The 25,727-nt window shown below is 37.0% G+C and overlaps 2 protein-coding genes and 1 long non-coding RNA gene across 5 annotated transcripts in view; 2 read left to right on the top strand and 1 right to left on the bottom strand.

Annotated features, from left to right (window-relative positions):
• Window positions 1–3,180, top strand: part of LOC136252566 (uncharacterized) — a 39,148-nt gene extending 35,968 nt beyond the window's left edge. For 2 of the 3 annotated variants that reach the window (XM_066045048.1, XM_066045049.1), the window contains exons 5-8: window positions 302–1,955; window positions 2,010–2,395; window positions 2,723–2,752; window positions 2,793–3,180. In XM_066045048.1, coding sequence (XP_065901120.1) covers window positions 302–1,955; window positions 2,010–2,395; window positions 2,723–2,752; window positions 2,793–3,073 — 2,351 coding nt within the window. In that variant the 3' untranslated portion in view covers window positions 3,074–3,180. The remainder of the gene's footprint in view (window positions 1–301; window positions 1,956–2,009; window positions 2,396–2,722; window positions 2,753–2,792) is intronic. The other variant, XM_066045050.1, reaches the window with a different exon arrangement.
• Window positions 3,181–11,441: 8,261 nt separating this feature from the next.
• LOC136253937 (uncharacterized) lies at window positions 11,442–12,427 on the top strand. Its single transcript, XM_066046595.1, has 2 exons — window positions 11,442–12,174; window positions 12,232–12,427. The coding sequence occupies exons 1-2, from the start codon at window positions 11,468–11,470 to the stop codon at window positions 12,425–12,427; spliced, it is 903 nt and encodes a 300-aa protein (XP_065902667.1). The 5' UTR covers window positions 11,442–11,467.
• Window positions 12,428–22,750: 10,323 nt separating this feature from the next.
• LOC136252591 (uncharacterized) lies at window positions 22,751–24,811 on the bottom strand. Its single transcript, XR_010699721.1, has 3 exons — window positions 24,560–24,811; window positions 23,414–23,544; window positions 22,751–23,329 (listed from the first exon to the last, which is right to left on the bottom strand). It is a non-coding gene; the product is annotated as an uncharacterized lncRNA (long non-coding RNA).
• Window positions 24,812–25,727: the final 916 nt, after the last annotated feature.

Here is a 25,727-nt window from a genome sequence, read left to right on the forward strand (position 1 = left end):
AGTTTGAAGCATACAATAGATGTGGATATCATTCTAGAGGGTCTAAGAACATTACCCCAGAAAAATTTTAATGCTATAATGGACTTCTGTTAATTAAAGGTAAATATTAAGATTCAATTAATGGTGACTGCTCTGTTAAAGTATCTCAGTCCTTAAGACAAACATTAACCAATAAAAGTGGCGATATGGCCCTCCTGCTCAGCTCATTTCCAGCATGTGCTGTGCTGTAATTACATAGATTCATAATATCTGTAATGTTATATTACTATTAACATTATTGTACTTAAATAATTATACGTAGGTGCAGGAAAAAACCTAACACCTCTTGATGACAGAACCATCAAAGCCTATCAGGAAGCTCTGAAGAAAGGCAAAAGACCTGCAAATAAATTTAAACTGGTTTTCTTAGGTGCCGAAGGCGCTGGCAAAACCAGCACTGCAGGGTCACTTTTGAATAAAGATTTTCAACCGCAACAACCATCCACAGTTGGTGCTCATCTACATTCTTGCACTGTAGATCGTATGTTCGTTTCAAAATGGAAACAGACAGATATCGCACATCACCTTGAGAGATTACCGAAGCATTTCAGAAGTGAAATCAAGGCTTACATCAAGGCATTTACACCGAGTGTTAAGAAGCCCTCCTCCCCTGCAAAAGGACCCTTTCTACATCAAGAGGAATCTACAGATGATGGTGGCAAGGAACACTTTCAGCCACAGAAGATGGAAGAAAAAGATGCAGCAATAGTCAGAGAGGTAATCAACACCCAGGAGATCTACACTGAAGATGTCAACATAGTAATGCTGGATCTGGGAGGGCAAGAAATATACTATACCATACATTTTTTATTTCTTGCCCAGGAAGATGTGATTTTTATTGCTTTTAATGCCTCTCAAGATTTAAACAAACCAGTGGTCTGTCGACAACGACTAACAAGGTTCCAAGAGAAAGTGGCAGCCAGAGGCATGCAAACCAACTTGAAAGCCATCGAAACAGCAATGTTGTCTGTCTACAGTCATTGTGGGAAAGATGTTGGCCCTACATATATGTCCAATCGCATTCCTACCATTGTGATGGTGGCAACACATGCTAAAGGTCTCTCTGATGCACAGAGAGAAAAGATGAGACTTTTTCTGATAAAATCCTTTTCTGGAAAACCATTTATGGATCATTTGCCACAATCTTTAGCCATGGGGGAGGCTTTTTTTTTCATTGATAATAGTGAAAGAGATCCACAAATGTTTGATGCTCTTAGAGGAATTACATTGAAGGCTGCAGCACCGACCATGGTTTTGGAATGTCCAATCTCATACTTGCAGTTTGAAGCTGATATCCTGAGAGAATCACAAAGCAAGAACATTATAAAGAAACAGGAGGCGGCAGATATTGCAGACAAGGCTGGTCTGAAAGAAAGCTTGGATGAGGTGTTGAATCATTTCACCATGAAAGGCACATTGCTGTATTACCCCGAGGAAGAGTCTTTGAGAGATCATATTTTTATTTCACCTCAAGAAGTATCAAACCTGGTGTCAACAGTGATCTCCACTGATAATTGCCAGCCATCTTCTGCTAAACTTCAACGAGTATGTGACCGTTATGACAACTATGGTTTGCTAGAGGAAGCACTTCTTGATGACATCTTAAAAAGTGCTAATCGTTCAAAAGATAAGAGCATTGTTCTTGGTTTTTTGGAGAAGTTTCATCTTGCAGTTAAAGTGTCTAGAGAAACAAAGTTTACAGATGAAGATGACTCTTACGCTACTCCAACGAAAGGTGCTGTGTACCTAGTACCCTCCATGCTTGTTTACAATGAAGCAAAATTTCACAAAAGAAAGCCAGAAGATGTTGTAATTTTTTACCATTTCCCTGACAAGTTTATCCCAGAAGATGCTTTCAGCCAAACCTTGGTGAAGATAGTTATTTGGTCCAATAAACATGGTCACCATATTCAGAGGTAGGTGTAGTGTTATTTGATTCATAAGAATCTTATTTTCTTTGTCCTTTCTAGCATACACCATGGGGTTGGCTCCTTCAGATTTAAAGGAAAGAAGCAGTGCTTCACCTTACAACAGTGTACACAAACCTCTTCTATCAAACTCTACATATCTGTTGATAAAAACAACCTTTCCAAAGATGAGCTCCAAGAAGTTGTATCTTCGTGCAAGCAGCTCTTTCATCACCTACAAAAATGCATCAAAGAAGTCCACCAATCACTTATTCGATGTGCTTTGGAACCAATAGGCTATTTGGAGTGTCCCATTGATCATGAAGGCAGCCAGTTTCCTCATCTTCGATTAAGTGAAATTAAGAATGACAAAGAATTGGTATGTCCAAGGAGTGGCAAGGTTGTCTCTCTAGAAAAGTATGACTTGTTGCTTGCATCACCAAATTACCGTAAGTTTTAATACATATTATACAAATGTGCTTTATAGTGAGATATTTTGGCTGTACAATTCTTTCCCATTCTCCTCATGTCAACAACTTTCCTTGGCCTTTCCCATGACTATATGATTTTAAATCTATCATCTGTTGTAGGCTTTGAAGCCAATAATGAATCATACTTATATAGAGCAATATATACACAAGTATGCTAAATTAATCCATAAAGATCTAGGTATAATATAGTAACATAATTGTTGCCTTAGTGGTATTATGTAGCAAAATTTAATATTGCTGTACGGTTTGTACTTAGAGTGACTGGTATGTATTAATTCCATCTAGGAGGTGCTCTAAGGAAGGCTCCAAACAAAAGTAGGTGGTACACATTAACTTTTATGTTTTACATTAACAGACTTTCATTGTCTTACAGAACCAACCCTTCCCGATCTGTTCACATACTTGGATGATCTTGTCGACTGGTACAAGTTTGGAGCCTATCTACTGCCAACCGACAACCGTGCCAAACTTGAGATCATCAAAAAATCAAACAAGGGTGATGTCGATGATTGCAAGAGAGATTTGTACAACCTTTATTTTGAGATTGGTGACGTATCTTGGGATAAAGTAGTCGAAGCTCTGCAAAAAGCCAATTATCCAAACATTGTGAAAAAGATCAAAGAAGACTTTTATTAGTCTGAACTGCATATACATTAAATATTTTTAGTTTTTAGAATTCTAAATTGTTTTTACATATGCCCCCCCCAGCTGACTAACAATATTAAAACTGGAGTACTTATATTATGTATTATGTAAGGTTTGTCATTTTTCTTACAAATTTACATTAAAGTACTTTAAAATGTGAAGAATTTGTGAACACCAATTGATGTGCATCAATTGTATGGACACATGAACTAACACACCAGATCACATGTTGCATGTGTCGACACTATTATCAATTACTCACATTTAGAGCGTACATACATGCAAATAATTTTGTTTACCTTATAATACAATCACAGCTAGATTCACCTTAAGTATAGAACTTACATGGATCTTCAACACTGTTAATTACAATTGTCCCTAGCTAGAGTTTGAGTGTTTAGTTATGTGCATGAATTTAGCCAATAATAATGATAAAGTTTTATGTTGCATAGCTTCCAATCTCTGTCTTTTGGCTGAGTCACCAACCATTCATGAAGGCTGACTTGTACATGTCCTTTAGACTATTAATTTTGGAAATTGCAAGAGATCAAAAGCTGACTAAGCTTAATTAAGGAAAATTTCTGACAGATTGTAATTATATCTGAATTGGACAGATTAGGAACTCCCTGTTACTAATACCATCAGAATAAGTATCCTTAGCCACTATTTACAATTCACTGTGTGAGGTAGGCATGAGGCTATTATGCTCCTAAAATTGAGCATTAGCAGTGCTCAAAAAATCACCTATTATGCTTTTGAGAATTGCCCATTATTCCCAAAATTGTGCCATCATAATTGGCTAATAATGCCAGTTTATTGCTGTATCACAACATTTTCATTGATGTTTAAGCTTCAAATAGTCTTCAATTCTTTAGCTGGTTGATGTATTAGAGTATTTCATTTCAATGTGACTGCTTTATTAGAGTAAAATAATGTTCAGTGACTGTTCTATTAGAGTTTCTGACTGCTCTATTAGAGTATCTCGATCTTTTTAACGGAATTACGCAATCTGCAGATTTTCCTACTGTTAATGCTTTATAATCACCTCAAAATGCTAGCATAATTCCTGATTTCCACACATGCCTATTACGCCCGAAATTATGCCAGCATAATCGCCGCATCCCTAGTGTGAGGTTATATTCAACAGGCTACTGAAGCTGCTGGAATTGTTAAAAGAATACTTCTGGTGAGGAACTGTGCTGAGTGGTTGTGAACCTTTAATGTTACTTTCTTGTTGTTTGTTTTGTTGTTTTTTTAGTGTAATTTCTCTCCTTGCCATTCCCATGTGCACCTTATGATTTTCCATGTTGTGGTCACTTGTGTCCAAGGACACACCAGAATAATGATTTCTGTATGTCATACATTATATTCATCATCAATGGTGACTGGGCCTGCAAATATAGGGCATGTGGGCACATGAGTTTTGCCTACTTTTTCAGACTTCTATCACTCATAACTTTTTATACCATTATGCTATTGCAATGCACTTTTCAGCTCTTGGTTATGGGGTGCCGTTTGTATCAAAATTATAACAATATAATAAGTATAAAAAACTAGGTTATATATGCTTGCTGTACATGGTTTATACATATGTACGTTTAATTTTCATAAATAAATAATGACTCTTTTAATCAATAATTTACATTATTTAATATATAATGCTCAAATGACAAGACAATGACAAGTATCTTCTCTATTATGTGCCATTTGTTGTCCTGTTACACATTTTGGCACAAAACCTGAACTTTGAGATGCCATTTGTATCAAAATTTAGGTTTTTAATTACACTGCCAAAAATAGAAATGGAAATAATTTTCCTTGATATTGTTTACCCAAAAATGTGCAAGATTTCTATAGTACTTTTCATTATTTATTAAGTCATGAACATTAGTTGTTAAGCCATGAACATTATTTGTTAAACCATTAAATTCTTTACTTAATGTACCGTTAATCTTTACAAACCTTGCGATCAACACCTACAACAGGCTACACAAGATTACATGAGGCTACACAGAGTTACATAAGGCTACACTGGCTTACATTAAAGCTACAAAGAGTTACATGATGCTACACATGGTTACATGTGGCTACACTGGGTTACATGATACTGCACAAGGTTGCATGAGGCTACATTGGGATACATGAAGCTTTACAGGGTTACATGAGGATTACATGAGGCTACACAAGCTTACATGAAGCTACACAGAGTTACCTGAGGCTACACAAGGTTACATGAGGTTATACGCAGGGTTACACGAGGATAATTGGGTTACATGGAGCTACACAAATTTACATTGGGATAATTATATGAGGCTACACAGTTTTGCATGATGCTACACTGTATTATTATTTATATGAGGGTACACAGGGTTACATGAGGCTACACAAGGTTACATGAGGCTGTATATAGGGATACATGAGGATACATTGGGTTACATGGGGCTAAACAGAGTTACATGAGGCTACACAGCATTACACCGTATTGGGTTACATGAGGCTACACTGAGTTACATGATGCTACACTGATCATGAGTTACATGAGGCTACACTGAGTCACATGAGGCTACACTGGGTTACATGAACCTAACTGTGCTACATGAGGCTACACAAATTTAGATAAGGATACATAGGATTACATGAGGTTACACAGAGGTTATACATAGGGTTACATGAAACTACACAGGCTCACACGATGTTACACAGGATTACATGAGGCTACAAAGGGTTACATGAGGCTACACAGAGTTACACAAGGCTATACATTGGGTTACATGAGGTTACATGACACTACACAGAGTTACATGAGGCTGCACAAGGTTGCATATGAGACTGACAGAGTTACATGAGGTTACAAAGGGTTACATGAGGCTACACTAGGTTACATGAGGCTACACTAGGTTACATAAGGTTACACGAGGTTACACAGAGGCTACACAAGGTTGCATGAGACTGACATAGTTACATGAGGCTACAAAGGATTAAATGAGCTGCACAGAGTTACATGATGCTACATTGGGTTACATGAGGCTACACAGCCTCACGTAACCTTTTGTAAACCCAATGTAGCATCAGGTAACTCTGTGCAGCCTCTTGTAACTCTTTGTAGGCTCATGTAACTCAGTGCAGTCTCATTTAACCCTGTGTAGCCTCGTGTAACCCTGTGTATTGCCTCATGTAACTCTGTGTACCCTAATGTAACCCAATGTCTCCTTATGTAACCATATCATGTCTAGCCTCATGTAACCCTTTGTAGCCTCATGTAGCCTCATGCAACCCAATGTAGCCTCATGTAAGTTACATGAGGCTACATTGGGTTACATGAGGCTGCACAGAGCTACATTGGGTTGCATGAGGCTACATGAGGCTACAAAGGGTTACATGAGGTTGCACAGAGTTACATGGGGCTACAAATAGTTACATGAGGCAATACACAGGGTTACATGAGACTACACAGAGTTACATGAGGAAATACAAAGGGTTACATGAGGTTACACTTGGTTACATGAGGCTACACAGGGCTACATGAAGTTACATCAGGGTACAAAGGGATAATTATACAGGTTACATGAGGCTTCACCACATTACATGAGGTTACATTAGGTTATATACAGCTTTACATGAGGATACATAGGGTTACATGAGGCTACACAGAGTTACATGAAAATACATTGCATTACATTTGGCTAGGAGGATACAAAAGATTGCAACACAGGTTACATTGAAGGCTAAACTGGGTTACATGTTGATACACACATTAGGCTACACAGGGTTACAACATGGTTACATGAAGCTACACAGCATTACACAGCGTTACATTAGGATACAAGGCTATTGTTATACACGGAGTTCCTGGTTATATGTGACCGGATTTGCGAAAAGGGGTATTCCACACACATCCAATTTACTAACTTTGACAATTAATAACTTATAAAATTGGAAAAAGATATTGACTTGAAATTTGGTCAGTAGTGAGTACCACCATAGCTCTCAAGTTCAGAGAGTTGGATGTGTGTGGAAGACTCCTTTTCGCACATCCGGTCACATATGTGATCAGGTTTGCAAAAGAGGTATTCCACACACAACCAGTTTACCAACTTTGACAATTTATAACTTCAGCTGAGAAAAGGCTAGTTACTTGAATTTTGCTCAGTAGAGACCCAGCATGGATTAATGGTTGGCAAGAAGTTCAGGCTTATATGTGATCTTCACAGTTCATAGTATTGGATGTGTGTGGAAGATCCATTTTCAATCACACGTGAAGCTACACGAGGTTACATGATGATACAAAGGGTTAAAAGGTTACATGAAACTACACAGGGTTACATGAAACTACACAGTGTTACATGAAACTACACAGTGTTACATGAAACTACACAGTGTTACATGAGGCTACACAGGGTTACATGAAACTACACAGTGTTACATGAAACTACACAGTGTTACATGAAACTACACAGTGTTACATGAAACTACACAGTGTTACATGAAACTACACAGTGTTACATGAAACTACACAGTGTTACATGAAACTACACAGTGTTACATGAAACTACACAGTGTTACATGAAACTACACAGTGTTACATGAAACTACACAGTGTTACATGAAACTACACAGGGTTACATGAAACTACACAGGGTTACATGAAACTACACAGTGTTACATGAAACTACACAGTGTTACATGAAACTACACAGGGTTACATGAAACTACACAGTGTTACATGAAACTACACAGTGTTACATGAAACTACACAGTGTTACATGAAACTACACAGGGTTACATGAGGCTACACAGGGTTACATGAGGCTACACAGGGTTACATGAAACTACACAGTGTTACATGAAACTACACAGTGTTACATGAAACTACACAGGGTTACATGAGGCTACACAGGGTTACATGAAACTACACAGGGTTACATGAGGCTACACAGGGTTACATGAGGCTACATAGTGTTACATGAGGCTACACAGGGTTACATGAAACTACACAGGGTTACATGAGGCTACACAGGGTTACATGAGGCTACACAGGGTTACATGAGGCTACACAGTGTTACATGAAACTACACAGTGTTACATGAAACTACACAGGGTTACATGAAACTACACAGGGTTACATGAAACTACACAGTGTTACATGAGGCTACACAGGGTTACATGAGGCTACACAGTGTTACATGAAACTACACAGTGTTACATGAAACTACACAGGGTTACATGAAACTACACAGTGTTACATGAAACTACACAGTGTTACATGAAACTACACAGGGTTACATGAAACTACACAGTGTTACATGAAACTACACAGTGTTACATGAAACTACACAGTGTTACATGAAACTACACAGTGTTACATGAAACTACACAGTGTTACATGAAACTACACAGTGTTACATGAAACTACACAGTGTTACATGAAACTACACAGTGTTACATGAAACTACACAGTGTTACATGAAACTACACAGTGTTACATGAAACTACACAGGGTTACATGAAACTACACAGGGTTACATGAGGCTACACAGGGTTACATGAAACTACACAGGGTTACATGAGGCTACACAGTGTTACATGGGGATATATACACTCAGTTACATACATGAGGCTACACAGGGTTACACCTGGTTACGGATACTCAGGAGATTGTGTATATAGTGTATTAAACTGTGTTTCAGCTTTAAATATTTAAATGAGCTTTAGGGGTTCTTTAAAGTCTAAAAACGTTGAGTCAATTTATCAAGGGTTGTGGTTATAAATTTAAAGTTACAAATACCTAATGGTTGATGTGATTCCACATACACTACATAAGCTTTCTTGTGTATTGTTGTGTACTGTAATTTGCCTTACTCATATTTGGGCTTAACATTTATGATAAATTTTTCACCTTTTTACTAAACAATACTAAATATCTTATTGCTGCTTTTACATGACTATTATTTACATTGAAGTTTTGTGATAGATACATGTTGAGGGGAATAACCAAATCAAAAATTAAGTGAAGAGTAGCTATAGAGTTGAGGTTGATCATGAATAGACTGTGTAACTGGTCTATTACAGTAACTAAACCTTTTCCACTAGTGTAGCAAGAGTACATAACTTTGTATCCCATTGTTCTCCACTACCACGTATTCATGGAACTTCACGTTAGCTATTGTGTGACTTTTCACAAACATTGTCCACAATGGTGTGTGGATTGCTTCTCATACTGTTCTTCATCTGAAAACAAAGTGCAATAGCCACTTCTCTTTTCAGTAATTGACAGGGGGTCAGAGGCTATTTGTTCATATAATTAATTTTATAATAAATCTGGTGCCTTTTTTGACTGCAGTATGCATAGTCAAAAATCATTTTTGTGTTTATATAATGTTACACTTAAGTGAGGATAAAAATCCATGGTCATCTACGCCTCCTGCAGCTAAACTAGTGGACTTCTACTTCAGTCATGATAGAACATGGCTCATTTACTCCATTGATTTTCTTAGTTACATTAGGAATGGCAGACGAAACAACTAGCTTTATTTGTTTCTGTGTATCTTCTCTTTAAAATATTTACTCTTGCTTACTGTTGAACTTCAGTCAACCTTCACCATTGCTCCAGATATTTAAGACCACTATTTTCTGTTGTTGTTATCTTTAGCTTGACTTGAATTATTACTAGTGGTGAGAACGGTAGTGGACTATCATTAGTACTAGAATTATAACCAGTGGCTTTGTTAACTACAGAGTGATTAAGTACATGAACAGCCATTTATACAACTCAAGGATGAGTTATCGAAACACGAGACAATGTTTTCCTGAGAGAGGAAGACCACATCTAACATCTAAAGAAACTTGGGTTGCAGATATGGTAGCATGAAAAAGTTTCAGCTTTTTTAGAAATATATAGTTTTATACAGGAGTCAATGGGAACTGCGAGTTGCGGTTAGCAATATCGCACTCTGGAAAGTGAAGGAAGTAATTAATATTAATGACATATTTTGGTTCGTTTAATGAAAAGGCCTATTTAGAGTCCAGTTTCTGTGCATATGTTTCATGTGAAACATGAGATTGATGCTCAGAAGATTGTTGGTAAGGATAATGAAATAGGTCTTCCCAAGAATACATATATTTATGAGATGCTGTTACATCACGTGAATAGCCATGATAATTTACGAGAAATAAAATTGGAAAACATGCCAAAATAATAGATGCATTTTAATACTAATAAAACATCCCATGTTTTATATGCACAAGTCTTCCATAAAACATTGTACATGTCATAAACCATAATTGTTTTAGTAATTATTTGTGGAAGTTCATAAAGCAGTAATGAAGATGAAATTAGTGTTTTCCTAATTTATTAGCATATGTCACAAAAATCTTTTACACTCACTGCATTCTTTACAGCAACTCTTCTCTATTAACAGGCTTGTCACACAGTGATATTAACAAGGCATACTTAGAGAGTACAATGTCATCACTTGACACATGAGTAGCCATGATCGGTTCTGAAGGCTCGGGGAAGACTTGTCTCAGTGATACTCTCACAGGACAGAAGTTTCAGAATAGACCACCTACTGAGGGAGAAAATCAAATGGAGGTTGTGGTAAAGAGCACCATGGACTGGAAAGCACTCATGCAAGAAGAATTAATAGATGGTCTACAACAGCAATTGTTGCATGAAGCCCACCACTGTGCCACAAGCCAACCAAAATCTCCAAAAATGCCCAATGCTGATTCTACAGCTACACCTACTCCTGATGCCTCAGCAGAGCCCCCATTTTTATCCAAACCAGAAATGGATTTGCCAATGCTGAAACTTCCAAGCGGTGACACAATGTATTTTCTAACCATTGAGGAATTCAAGCAGCTGCCAGCAATGTTGAGCAAGTATGACCCACTACAAAAGTATATTGGCATTTGGGATTACGTAGGGCAGCAGGTGTTCCAGCATACCCATGGTTTGTTTATATCCGATGAGGTAGTTTGCTTAATAGTGTTTGATGCTAGCAAGCTACTGGAAGATACCCCTGAGCACCGCTACAAAGATGACGACAGTCCAGCAAGATCAGGTTTACACACCATGACATACTGGATGGATCTGATCAGTTGCCGTGTCAAAAAGAGGAGCACTTCTGATGAAGACCTCTTGGAGTTCCTTCCTACTTTCATACTGGTAGGAACTCATATTGATTTGCTCAACCCAGACATCCATAAAGCCAGAGAAATTGCATTCAACAAATTCATTCCTTTGTTTGAAAAGGAATTCCTGCACAAGCCATTCTCCAAGCACATTGCAGGTTCCAAGAAGGGCAATCTATTTACAAAAGGATCTTCTTCCTTAGTAATTGAATTCGAGATGCTGAGGTAAATGCAGCACTTCAAAAGATAATCATGGAAGCATCTCCTAAGAAAGTTCGCCCCACTCGATATGTGAAAATGGAAAGAAAGTTAATGCTGCTGGTGCATGAAGAAAGGTTGGGTGTTGCTAACTTTGCACAAATTCAAGAGGTAGCAAAGGACTGTGGTATTTCATCAAGCATTGAGGAGGTGTCAAAGGTTCTTCAGTATTTCCACCAAAAAGGCACAGTGCTATACTTCCATGAAGTATCTGCTTTGAAAGACATTGTCATCCTGTGTCCTCAATGGTTGGCTAAATTGTTGGCGTACATCCTTACCAACCTGGTATGCCGACCTACAGGAGCAACCCTTGGAAGCTTTGCAAATGAAAGGAGTAAGGAAAGTCTTCTGGGACAAGAACTACTTGAGTGGTGTGTGGAACAATTTAAGAAGGCTGAAGTTAACAAAGGCTTCAAATCTCTGGACTTTACTTGGGCAGCTGTTGTTGAACTGCTACTAAAGTTCTGTTTAATGGTTGATTTCACAGGTTCATCCGTAGCAGGAAAGAAGAAAATTGCTGCTGGCAAGAAGCTGTATCTTGTGCCTCATCTTCTTCCTCAACTACCATTTATACCAACTGAAGATTCTTGCTACCAGGCACTGTATTATTTTCCTGGTGAGTTCATCCCAGACAGCGTAGTGGATCAATTGATTGTAAAATGTATTGATTGGAATGGAAAACAAAGCTATGGTCATTTAAGGTAACCATTGATTGTGGTTTTATTAAAAATTAACATGTGTGCTGATGGTATTTGTAGGTTATCCTACCGATGGGTGTGGCTAAAGTTGGGAAAGCTACTGCTGTATAAAATTAGAGTAATTGACAAAGACTACACCATTGAGCTTACCATGATCCAAAAACCACAACTCTCACAAGCACAGGTATCTGAAGCACATGTTAACATCAAAACGCTTATTGAATTGCTCAATGAATTCATTGATGATCTGATGTAAGAACAAATGGCTGCAACATTTGAAGTTAATCCAGTGAAATGTTACTTCCTGTGCCTTGGCAGTATTGGTTATGTATAACCAAGCCCAAAAGTGCCTTCAGTATGATCCTGAATGCTTCCACTACATTATTTTTAGAAAATGGAGTTTTATTTATTGATTTATATTAAGGCTTTACAGTGCAACTACTGACTAATGCCTTTAGATAGACGCAACTCAATAATGCCTAAGGCTACGGGCTTTAGTTTTTCACTGTTCGACATTGCTTCAGCCTGACAAGTGTCTTTTGGCATACCGCAGTACATATAATGCATGCATCATAGACTTACCTTTGTCCTCCTATGTATCCCATTTCTTTTTGCTGACAGTCCAATATGTAGCACATGATGGCTTCCCTACTGTACATTTGTAAATGAAAATTGTCCATATTTTCTGTGACTTGCACAGATGATTCTAATGTTCTTTGTTTCTGATGTTGTGTAACAGACTGAACATAGCTAAAAGTGAAGTGTAATGGCCATTTTACTTTTGAGTCAGTAATTGATAGTTGGGGTGCACATTCAGATAAAAGCATCAAGGTTGGCACCCTTGTTTCTTTTGATGTGGTATTTGTGGGTTCACCAGTCATAATTAGGAATTTTAGGAATCACAGAAAAAAATCAGGGAAGTAATTATTTTTATTGCTTTTCAGTACATAAAATTATACTGAAAGCCACTGGCAAGTGCTGCCAGAATTAATTGTATTATATGTATGCATGATATTGGGAGAATTTGTTATGATATATGTGGAGTTTCGTATTGTCAATACTTGCCCAGTAGTTAAGGAACAGTGATTTTCAGGGATGTACCCTTGAACTACTGTTTTGTACAACAGCTTATCAGTACAGATACTATACACACCAGGGGCATAGCCAGAGCCTGAGCCCAGGCATCTATAGACTCATACAGCAAAATTATTCACTAATTCCAATTGATGGCTAAAAATAAGCCTCATATTAAATCTTAGTAGTACCAAAAAATTTACTTTGTATAAAATTTATAACATAGAAGCCCTAATAGATCTAGAGGAATCACCCTAATACAGCAGTCTATAAATATAAGCTTCTGCTACTACTGCTGGAAATCGCTCTCAGACTTAAATGCAGAGGGTCTAAAATGTTCAAAATTCTTGTGAGAGCATGATCTAGATTGGCATGCTTGCCATGCTAGTGTGCTTTGCACACTAAGGTATGATCCCTGGATTACCTGGCCCTAGCATCACCAAAAGTCAGTCTACGCCCCTGGTACACAAAATATTTATCCACATACCTCATAGAGCATATATAATGACAGTAACACTAAGCCAAAATTGTATGCCAACATCGGTAGCTGAACATTTACTGGTTTCCTGTTGGCCACAATTATTGGACCAACTGTGGCCACAATCAGGAAAGTGCTGACCACACACAGTGTGGGACCATAGGATTGCATCATAAGCCAATTCCCCACTCGTGGATCTGTAGAGAAAATATAAGTATGTAACTGCTGACTGTACAAGTTGCGACACACTACATGAAGAATGACACAGAACACATATGCACTAGGTACAAAATTTTAGGATATTCAATAAAAACATTTTGGTGTTTGGATACACAGGTTCTAATAGTTCTTGTGCATTGACAAATTTAAAGTGGAAGTCATGTGTGGTAATTATAGTTTGAAGTTCAAAAATGAATCAATTTGATTGGTTGAAATCCTATGCATGTGATTTTGCTTGTTTTTGCTGTTGCAAAAGAACCATTAGTACCTGTGTAGTAAAATCAAGCATCCAATAAGATAATGTGATCCATTCTTCAGCAGCTCACATGATGCGTTTGTCATCTGGGAGTAACACCCCAAAAGGTTAAGCTTAGAATTAAACCTTTGAAATTTAATGCACTAATGTGCTTCTCAGGAATATTATATAGGTACTGTAACACAGTGTGCATAATTATCATCACTGTTAAAAGCATGTTTCCATCACTTTGAGGGATCACGACAATCAAATTTTAGTTGCTGCTTTTTTTTTGTTATAATCACCAATTAATAAAGGAAACAAGCCAAGCCATGACACACACACAATGAAATTACCACAGATTTATTTATTTTATTATTTTTATTAAGGATTTACAGCACAAGTGCTGAAGGTCTGTAGGACACCTGGTCCTACAGCCTGTTTAAAGTTGTTACAGAAAGTATGTTTGAAAAGGTGGAGAAAGGAGAAAAATCCATGACTGGACCTAGGCAGCCTCAAACCTGCAGCCATCCAATTAACGCTCGAATGCTTACAGGAGTCTGCCAGGTGGTCAGGATGATAAACACTGTCAAACTGAGACTTGAACTGTCATGACCTAAGATGATATAGTGGCTGTTTTCAAGGCAGAGGTTCAGATTTACCACACTACTGCTGTAGAAAATAAGCAACTTGACAGGTAGTATGTATCTGACAAATGATATTATTGGCACCATGCTATCATAGTTTGCACTGAGGAACTGTGTGTGCAATTTCTCAACTATTTCACTAATCCTGCTTACATCTTTTCATTCTTAAAGGATCATTTAAAGGTCATGTATATAGGACATTAAATTATGATATGCCTGCATGGGGTTTTGTATCGCAAGAGGATATTATGTGTCACTACAACAACTGAAAGTACATAGCATAGCTATAGGGCAAGTTCTCAACCTTTGCTTGCCATGCTTTAAACAAGTTGTAGGACCAGGTGTCCTACAGACCTTCAGCACTTGTGCTGTAAATCCTTAACAAATAAATAAACGATAAATGCAGTATTTAAAGACAACATAATACTATCAACATGCATGCTACACTGCAACACAGGACACTAATATATCACATTCATTGTCTCTACATGTAAAGCAGGTACTACCAATGCTTTTGTTTGTTGTTTACAGCACGTTGAAGGCACTGGTAGGCAAAACTCACTGAATAATTGAGCTATATTCTTGTCAAATCGCAGACAAACAACTTTCAGTACACTTGCATGATGGCACATTACAGCATTATAAACTCTTGGTGCTACAAGAAGGTGTTTAATGCTTGGTCACCATTAAAACATGTGGAAGATGGTCCTGCACATAGGGCAGGTACCAATGATGCACCTTTTTGTTCCATCTGTTCCATGCAATGTTTTTATCCACAAACTCTTATGCTGGCACATAGACTGCTTTACATCATAGGGACTCTTATAGCACTTTTGTGGTAGGGGAGGCAAATTGTCAACATATTTGTCCATCTGTGTTTTTGTTCAGTGTGTAGCTTTCACACTTAATATGTATAACACTTTGTTCAGTACTACTGTAGAAAATAAGCTATATGTGTCACTACAACATGCTTAGCATAGAGCAAGTTTGCTTGCCATGCAGTAACTACAATTGCAAATTGTATTGGCTTTAAATTATACACAAGTTTATTTCATTGTGTTGACAGTAAGGTACTACTGACCGTGCATTTGAAAAATGATATTACTGGTACCAAGAGTTCATAATAGAGAGAGAGAGAGATTGTGAACTCTTGCTGGTACCATGCAGATACCATAGTGTTTAGGCTGACAAACTGTGTGTGGATTGTGGAATTGCTCAACTATTTCACTAATCCTGCTTACATCTTTTCACTCTAGATCTGCTTCTTAAAGGATGACACTTTGTATGGCAAGAGGTAGCTATATGTGTCACTACAACATGTTTAGCATAGGGCAAATTTGCTTGCCATGCAGTAACTACAATTGCAAATTGTGTTGGTTTTAAATTATACACAAGTTCATTTCATTTTGTTGACAGTAAGGTATACAACATCATGTAGAAACTGAAACTGTACCAGTGTATGCCACCTGTCATGTAGGTATTGTCTTAGTTGCATGTAGCTTAACTAATAGCCCTGCATGTTAATTATTTTACTATACATACTTAACACTATCAACGTGCATGCTACATTGCAATATAGGACACTAATATGTCACATTAGTTGTCACTGCATGTAAAGTAGGTAAAAATTCTTTTGTCAGCACGTTAAAGCCACTGGTAGGGAAGACTCACTGGATACGTTCCAGTCAAATCCACAGTGAGACAAAGAACTTTGGTCATTAATTTCAGTATACTTGCAGGATGGCATAAGTTCATTACAAGTAACATCACCATGCATGCTACATAGCTACATGAGCGGTGCTGGTGTTTAATGCTTGGTCTCTGTTCCCAGCATTAAAACATGTGGAGATGGTCCTGCATGTAGGGCAGGTACCAATGCTATTACGTAAACAGATATAACATAGCTAGTAACTACATACACAGCTTGAGCCATAGATGTCACAGAAGTTTTGGTAGTGGAGGGTACTGGTTATAAGGGATCTTAGCCTATATAAATATGGACAATATTACCTTTTGATATCAAATTTCAATCACTGACTGTTCTATTAGAGTATCTCAATTATTTTGCAACCATTGCAAAGTGTCATGTCTGGTCTGAGCAACAACTTTTCAAATAGGTATGGCCTAACTGAAACACACATGCAAGCTAACAGAGTTCCAGTGATTGAGCCATGGTTCTAATAAATAGTTACTTCATGTTGTCAGCTATTACTGGTCAGAGGAGGCACCTATTGACACCAAACTTGACAAAGTCAAATGGAATACCTCTGCCAAAAATTGTATATATGTGCTCAAGGAATATTTGGACAATAAGGTACATGTGGAGGAAATTAATGTTTCATTAATTGGTTGCTTACGATAGCAAATTATCCATCTCCCTCAGATTATAAGCATTATTTGTGACCGAATTTGACAAAACAAGGCTTCCACACACATCCAATTCTCTGACTTTAACCAACTATAACTTGACTACTCAGTAAACTATTATTCTAGAATTTTCACATAATTTTTCCAAAATAACAAGTCAAAATTTGAAACTGTTGGCATACTCCTACATTGGGTTATGATCCTTCAACGTCGCAAAACTGGATGTGTGTGGAAGCCTTGTTTTGTCAAATTCAGTCACATTTTGAGATGTTTATGCTCATCTACTAAATTCTGTCTGTGATATTTCACTCCAGAAGACACTTCAAAAAATTGTCCATAATGCCATAGTAAGTGGTGTGTGGATTGTTTCTCATACTGTGAAAACAAACACATACAGATATCCAAAGACCTTTAACTGCTACATTTAACCACAGTGAATATCTCACCCTTCCATTTTATAAAACCTACAAGACCATAATAATTATTGTATAAAATTCTAGAAACCTGACAGAAAGGATGAAAACATGTCAACGTACAAGGGACCACTGAGCAAACCCTAAAGACTCACACACTGTACACACACATACGGGACTGAAGTAAACGTATTAAAAGCACAAACACTAAAAGTGGTAGACACTGTTGACCAGTATGAGCAGAACCTTTAATATACACACAAAAATTGAAATTTTCGTAAATTGTGATAGTTAGTATATTCGTGAGGATGAAAATTAATTTGGCAGACAGTCATGACTGCCAAAAATATTCAAATTGTAAAAATTTATATCCCTTGAAAGTCTCTATACAACACACAGTAGCACTCTACACATACACTGACCAGTGAGGAGCAGTTAATGAACTCCTGTGGCATAATCACTTCAGGAAGTTCAGGTATATAAGTGCTAGGTGTTGTCACCAACTAAGATGTGGACTGTGCTGTACTACCACTACTGGTAGGGGTGTAGTTGGGTAGGAGATAACATTATGAGGGAATTGGCAACCTGAACATGTCTCATGGCCCTCGGAACCAGAAAATTAGGTCTCAACAAATAAGTTGTCCTTTGTTAGACTTATAGTGAACTCTCATAATATGGGACCAAAAATTAATGTGGTCACTACAATGAGGTGGTCTTAGTTACCTTAGTAATACTTGGTTGAAATAAGTATAACCTGTATATACACAACTTGGCCACAATAACAAAGTGCTCTTACTAAAGAGGTGAAGCTTAAGTGAGCTAGGGTAAAGCTCATGCAAGTCAAAGGCATTATACTCACTCATTCTCGTGATTACAGTTCTACAGATCCAGGCTTGGTTATAGTCCTTCAAAACTGACTATTTGTCATAAAAGGTTGCCAGCCAGTCCACCTTTTGTTACCAGAGATGCCATAGCGCAATCTTGGCCAAGCAATTTCTCTGTGGAGCAAGGAAAAATTCCAGTCTTGAGAATGACTTTTTAATTAGCCCAATCATTGTTTGCTTTTCTAGCTACCTCAGCTTGATGTACAGCAGGAACTAGTAGTCAAATGATCTCAAAATTCATTAGACTTTGTTTTTTTACTTTTGTTATTTTTCCATAATAATTAGCCCAAATTTTATTCAAGAAGTAGCGTGTGATGATAATACACTGTATTATACCATTACGATCTAATGATATCAGCTCTGTTGATGCTGTACTACACTGGTCTCTGCAGCTATATATCACCATAGCAATATTGACAGTCCTTCCAGCTTCTCTTTTGACTTATATGCATAAGTGCAAATGCTAACAGCTGAATTGTCTTCCCATGTACCTAATCTAAATCTTACCCGAATTACCATGATTGTTTTGTAGTGCGGGGATTATGCACATGTTGTCAATCACATAACAGTCATTCTCAAGATATGTACAAATTACCCTTAAGTATTTATCTTAGCACCTTAGCTTACTTTAAGGTCCTTAAGGAGGTTGACACCTCACTGGTATAATAATTAGCTCAAATGGTACAACTAAAACAAATGAAACCCACAATCACTTTTTAAACAGCATTATGCACAAGCTGTATGGCACATGAACAAAGTTTTGTGAGTACCAAAACCACTCTGTATAAAATTAATGGTAGGTTTGTCTTTTCGCCTATTAAGCGTAAGCATGCTTGAATAGTACACAATATCAACTTCATCATCATCATCAGGGAAAAGTGAGGCTTGATGTTTTTTTCATGGGCCATGGTCCAAACCTTTGTGGTCCCTACTATACAGTACAATAGTATGATAAAAGTTAGTTTGTAATGTACAGGACAATAAATCGTTCATATCTCAAGAATACTTACCTAAAATTTTAACTCAAGATATGTAGATGAACACCCAACACCTCATTTAAATTATAAAACAGAAAATCAACTGATGTGCCAAAAAGGTAAGATCAGGTCACAAAATATTATTCAAATAGTGTAAAAATAATTTTAGAAATTAAAACATGGGAATACTTAGAGATTGCTGAAAAAAGTAAAGAACACTGTAAAAAACAAGTGGTGAGATCTGTGGCAAGATAGTGAATGTCACTACAAATTTTAGTGACCGTCACTAATAAATCCAGTTATGATCACTCCTATCTTGCCACAGATTTCACCACTTATTTTTTACAATGAAACAAGAGTCAAACAAGCCAGTATGTTAAACATACAGAGATCACTATTTGGACTAGATGGATATGGTAGAAATTAAGTAGTTTCTCTATAATCAGGGGCAGATAAGTACTGAGAATGCTTCTATATAAATGTTTATTTGAGTCCAAATAGAGATCTCTGTGTGTTTAACATTCTGGTGTTGTTTTTTTACTTCTTTCAGCAATCTCTATTCCCATGTTTTAATTGTTTAAATTAATTTTACATTAGTTTGTTTACTTTTTATAAATCCATGTACGGATAGCTAGCATGATAATAAGAGGTGCTGTGGTGCTTGATATTACACAGTACTAAACATGTATATATCAAGTCAGTCATCATGTACAGTAGCTGTTAAGTAGTTATTATCAGAGTTAGCAAACACCAGTGTATTGTCGCCTTACTAGTGAATGTACTTTGTACTATACAGCTTTGACATATCCATGCTGTGGTCAGCAATAGTATGGCTTCTAATTAATACACATACACACTTGTGCAGCTACGCATGTGATCACAATAAGTCAAGTATACACAGTGGTACACAACAACATCTTTGCTCTGGTATGAACTTATATAATCTGGTTAAATATAGGTAATTAATGATACACATATATACACGTATATAGGGTTTCCAAATGAATATGTTAACATGATTGGATACTTATTTTGCTTCAGAAAGTGTGTTATGATTGTAATATGCAGGTCATGGATGTGAAGAAAGACATATTATAGGAAGAAAAATGTAAAGTTATGGATCGAGTTTTTATCCCCGAAAGTACTCACATTTTGCTCTACCCATATGATAAGATGAACAAGATGACATATTTCAGTTGTGAAAAAATGCTTTTATTGGTTCCTTTAGACTTCATATTTTCCAGTAGGCCTATACTTATTCCAAATTAACTTCTATGGCTTCTTTCATGGTTGGGGAGCTTCCTAAGGTGGTGTTTAGGCATGTGTTCTATTAGGATTTTGGCATTAAGCATAGTTGATCTCTATTAGCCACTACCGTGGTTCATGATAATATCCACAAAGTAATAGTTACACCATGGCCACAATGTGATATATTGCCCAGACTAGGGCATAATATCAGGTGACCATGAGACCATGCATTGGTTAGGTAAAACTAAGCCCAAATAATTCTTTTGATCAACCCAAAATGCTTTCAACTATAGCTAGTTGCTATGAAATTTTAAATATATTAAATGGAATTTCTAGTGACTGACTGACTGACTAACAGACTGATGCCTTCAGACAAGTGTAACTCAATAACAGCTAAGGCTACAGGCTTGATTCTTTCACTGTTCAACGTCGCTTCAGCCGAATACCTGCCTTTTGGCATACCGCATGAAGTACATGCAATGCATTCTTCATGGACTTACCAGTGTCCTCCTACGTACATGTCCCATTCATCTTTGCTGACAGCAAAACGTGTTGATTTGGCTTCTGTGATTGGCTTTTCAAATATATGGTTGTTGTCTTCTTTATGCAAAGAAAACATACCAGGGCATTAAATTGACCCTTATCTTAGAGGAGCATATTATTTTTGAAAGTATTCTAAGAGGGAGTAGACACCTATAAATTATAAACAATTGCATACTCTGACCCTTAATGTTCAGAGCATGCGGTGACCCACACTCCTTAATGATTCAGTGGCAGTTTTGCCATAGAAAACAAGGCATGGCAAACTACCCCCTTTTAGTATTATGGAGCTTGAGACAATCAGTGAGATCAATAAAAGCAGTCACACCCACACATGCATGCATAACATAGCTATGCTTTAATAAAACGTTGACAAACTAGTACAATAAAAATAAGTTTAAAAATGAAGTAGGGTTTCAGTGATATAAAGTAGTGAAGCAATAATTATGTGGAAATCCTTACTTTGTCATTGAACAGATGTGGTAACAAGCCAATGTACCACATAGTTATGTTATTATAGCTATACCATTATTCATCTCTTTTGTTCAATTGCTGGAATTAGTTTATTATTGTACTATTTCTCTAATAGAACAGTCACTGAGAATTTCAAAATGTGTACCAACAATGTTGAAAAAGAACTTGTCCAGGGTTTACAGGGGCCTCCATACCAAACTCCCAAACCCTTCACTGCATCATTGTTGATCAGCTCGCTAAATTTCTGCCTTTAAAAAATTGTAGCTTAAATCTATATATATATATATATATATACTCTCAATAGCAAAAGTTGATAATTTAATTTTGTAGATCTACCAGTGGAGAATCTAGATTGTACTAAAGTTTGATGATTACGAACAATTGTATAATATTGCAGACTTTAATTATTTATAGAGTGCACATTTTATTCGAGGATTTCTAATAGAATTGTATGAAATAGGCCTGTTTTACAACTTGGCTGTTTTTGCAAGGATATTTCTACCAACACAATACTTCTGCACGCTGGGGCCCAGTCCTGATAAGTAGTAGCTGTACATGATGACATGTACAAAGCACTTGATGGTGGTACATACAAGTACACAAAATGGTCATGTGGTTGTGTGAAATAGGTAACAGTGTAACTACCTTGTGATGGGCTATATATATATGTCAGTTATTTCCAGATGTTACTCCACCGTTACCCCTCTAGCATGGGGGAGACCACCTAAGGAGGATGTGATTCCAAAATGAATAGTGGGCTAGACAGTGATCAATGACAACCAAGCCATAATGACTCCTTCTCACAACCACGGCTTCTTCACTTTCCAATTACCTCAGATAGCCAAAGTGGTAGAGAATACCGTTAGCCACATGCCATCAGCTGATCTACTCTCTACATACTTTACCACACAACTCATCAGGCTATCGAGGTAATGTCCCACACTGGAGCACCTTCTCTGGTCACGGGAATTAACAACCTAAGCCGGACCAATAACCTACCATCCCCACATTGGAAAATGCCACTGAAAATCTAATAACAACTTTTAAACAAATTTCATACAAACACACTTCAAACACTGTACAATATTCACAACAACACAACTGGTTGCTTATGAATACACCTGAAGATCACTATGCATAAAAACAGTAATCAATGTTTTCAAATTATTAATTAACTTGATGGCTCCATCTGTATAGACCTATACACGACATCTATAGCCTCCTTCATGAACTGGTCAACACCAACTATGAAAAACTGATTTGCATATAAGCCCTGGATGTACATAAGACAATCAAAAACAATAAATTATTTTTATAGAAAGAATTATAGATATTCTTTTCACATCTTTGACTGAACTGTTACAACATATGGCACACAAATTCTCACCTAACCCACCAAGTGAGACCATACACCACCAGAGCACTCTGGGAAATGCCAGACACACTTGATGATTGTACCTTAAATGATATGGCACATCATGATAGTACAATACGCACTGCTGAAGAATCCACAGAAGGTGCAATGGGCTGCACCCAACTATCACAATTCTCCAATTTGTCTATCCAACAGTAATGACATCATCAACCCCACAAACAGTGGCCCTAGATGTAATAGAAAATCATTGAGAGATAGGAAGAAATCAAAACCACATGGCCTCACAAATGCACTATAACAGGTTGCCTTACTTGTACTGATGGCAACATCATCAATTTTTGAAATCTAGAATTGGATAATCACCAAAAACATCTTCTGTGTATGTGGACTGTCTTTCATTCCCTCGGTCAGACATAGCGAACTCAAAGAGTCGATGAAAGACCTACGAGAGTACATCAAAAATTTGAAAAATAACTATACAAAGATGTACAGATATGCCAATACTAACAGTAAACTTAAAACTAATTCAAAACTCAGGGATAAAATACTATCTACATCACGGAAAGCATGTGGCACCAAACAAGCAGAATCATCACCAGCCGTCCGACATATAGTGGAAGCAGAATAATACTATAAGGTTTTAAACAACCTGTGTGATATGAAATCAATGGTATGCTGTATGCCTACAAATTTGTCTCTGTAAATTTGTTTGAAGGACTGTCTATGACCACGTACTTAACCCAATACACAGTCCTACACACACTGAGAAGCTAACAATCTGCTTACTACAACTGGTGGAGATGTGGTTAAACAACTACAGCTGAATTTTAACACAAAGCCATAGATGCACTACTACAAATCAACATTTTGCTCTGGCAAGAAAAGAAATAAGATACAACTTAAAGGTAAGTCCATGGTGTGTGCATTATATGTACTGTGGTATGCCAAAATGTACCCATCGGGCTATATAAAATAACTTCTAACAGTGAAATAACATAATCTCACCTATTATTGAGTTACAATGGCTACAGGCATTAATTGACTAAGTAAAAATTTCCACAAAATAAAAAAAAATGATTTAATAGCAACTGCAATTAGATTGCACTGAAGACACTTTTTAATTCTTCCTATAGAGTAACCAATACTGCCGAGGCACCACAATGGTATTGCAATACTGATTTTTGGTTAGTGCTTTCTTTTATCATGAAAAAATGCAAACCTTCATGATTCCACTATAGAGGATACCACACTGTACGATAAATTCTATGCACGTAAGTATTTTAAAGTATTTTAATGAGCTGGTTCTGTTATGAGGGAAATTTTGTATACTACTGTACCATTGAAATGAGGTCTGACAAAGCAGACGTATACAGTTATGGTATACTATCCACAATAAAAGGAATAGACAAACTATCAACTAAAGATACTATAAATTTTCAACCTAACAATTCACTGACCCTGACGTTGTCACACAAGCAGCAGTGATCATCCCAACAGTAAAACTGTAGCAATAGGTAAAGAACTTCACACGATATTAGTAAGACCACAGCCTGTGTGTCTCAATGGAATAACAAAGGATGCTACTTGAGATTATCACCATATAGGATGGTTGTGGTCTAAATAAGTCAGACTTCAAAACACAGGGTTCTATGGAATTTAGAAACTCTCGGGCTCTGTAGTATTACATTCTCTTCATTTGGGTGCCACCCCACAACACAGGCATTTCAGGTTACAGTGAATTGTTTCTTATAATTATACAAACATAATACAGATCTTTAAATCTATTCACCAGAAGCTACCTTCGTATCTCCACAATATATTTCACTATTCCAGAGATATCACAGGTCATATTGGTCGAAACATTAATAGACTCTTTGTTCCTAGAGTAAACAACAATTATGGGAAAAGAAGTTTTTATTACAGGGGAGCTATGATATGGAACAGTTTACCATCAACTGTTACTGAAGCAACCAACTTATCTAAATTTGTACGGTTATATCATGATAAATTTAGTTGATTGTATCTGTGTAGTTTTGTGTACTGTTCTTTGTATACCCTTTTGTGTTGTATGTTTATGTATGTATGTATGTATGTATATATGTATTTGTGTATGTATGTATGTATGCTTGTTTCGCAGGGCTCCACTGAAAATCAGTGTTTTTCACTGAGTGGAATCCCTGTTTAAATATTACAATTACAATATCACAGTCTTAAAATGGATCTGAATGGGCTAATACCTGTTATGTAGCATAGATGGTATTATGTTACTTATTCTGCTAGCTTTACCAGTATATCAGCTATGTCTATAAACTACATGTATCCTCATGTCTAACAGTCAGGGCAACTGATAGTTGTGTGTGAATTAATTGTAGCTGCTAAAATTAGAATTTCAGAATACACAAAGCAACATGGTCAAGACAGTTTACTGTTAGTTTGAGTCAAGTCCATGTTCAAGTACACCTTACTGCTGACATCAAGAACTCTATACCATTGTACACATTAAGGTATTTTGTTGGTGCTTTGTGGAGACCACATGTGGTGACCACAATCCATACCTAAAAAGTTATAATGCTACCCTGTACGGGGAGTTTGTAAAAGACGGAATAAGGAATAGCGGAATAACCC

This window comes from Dysidea avara, chromosome 4 (genome assembly GCF_963678975.1).
Source record: "Dysidea avara chromosome 4, odDysAvar1.4, whole genome shotgun sequence".
Classification (NCBI taxonomy): Eukaryota; Metazoa; Porifera; class Demospongiae; order Dictyoceratida; family Dysideidae; genus Dysidea; species Dysidea avara.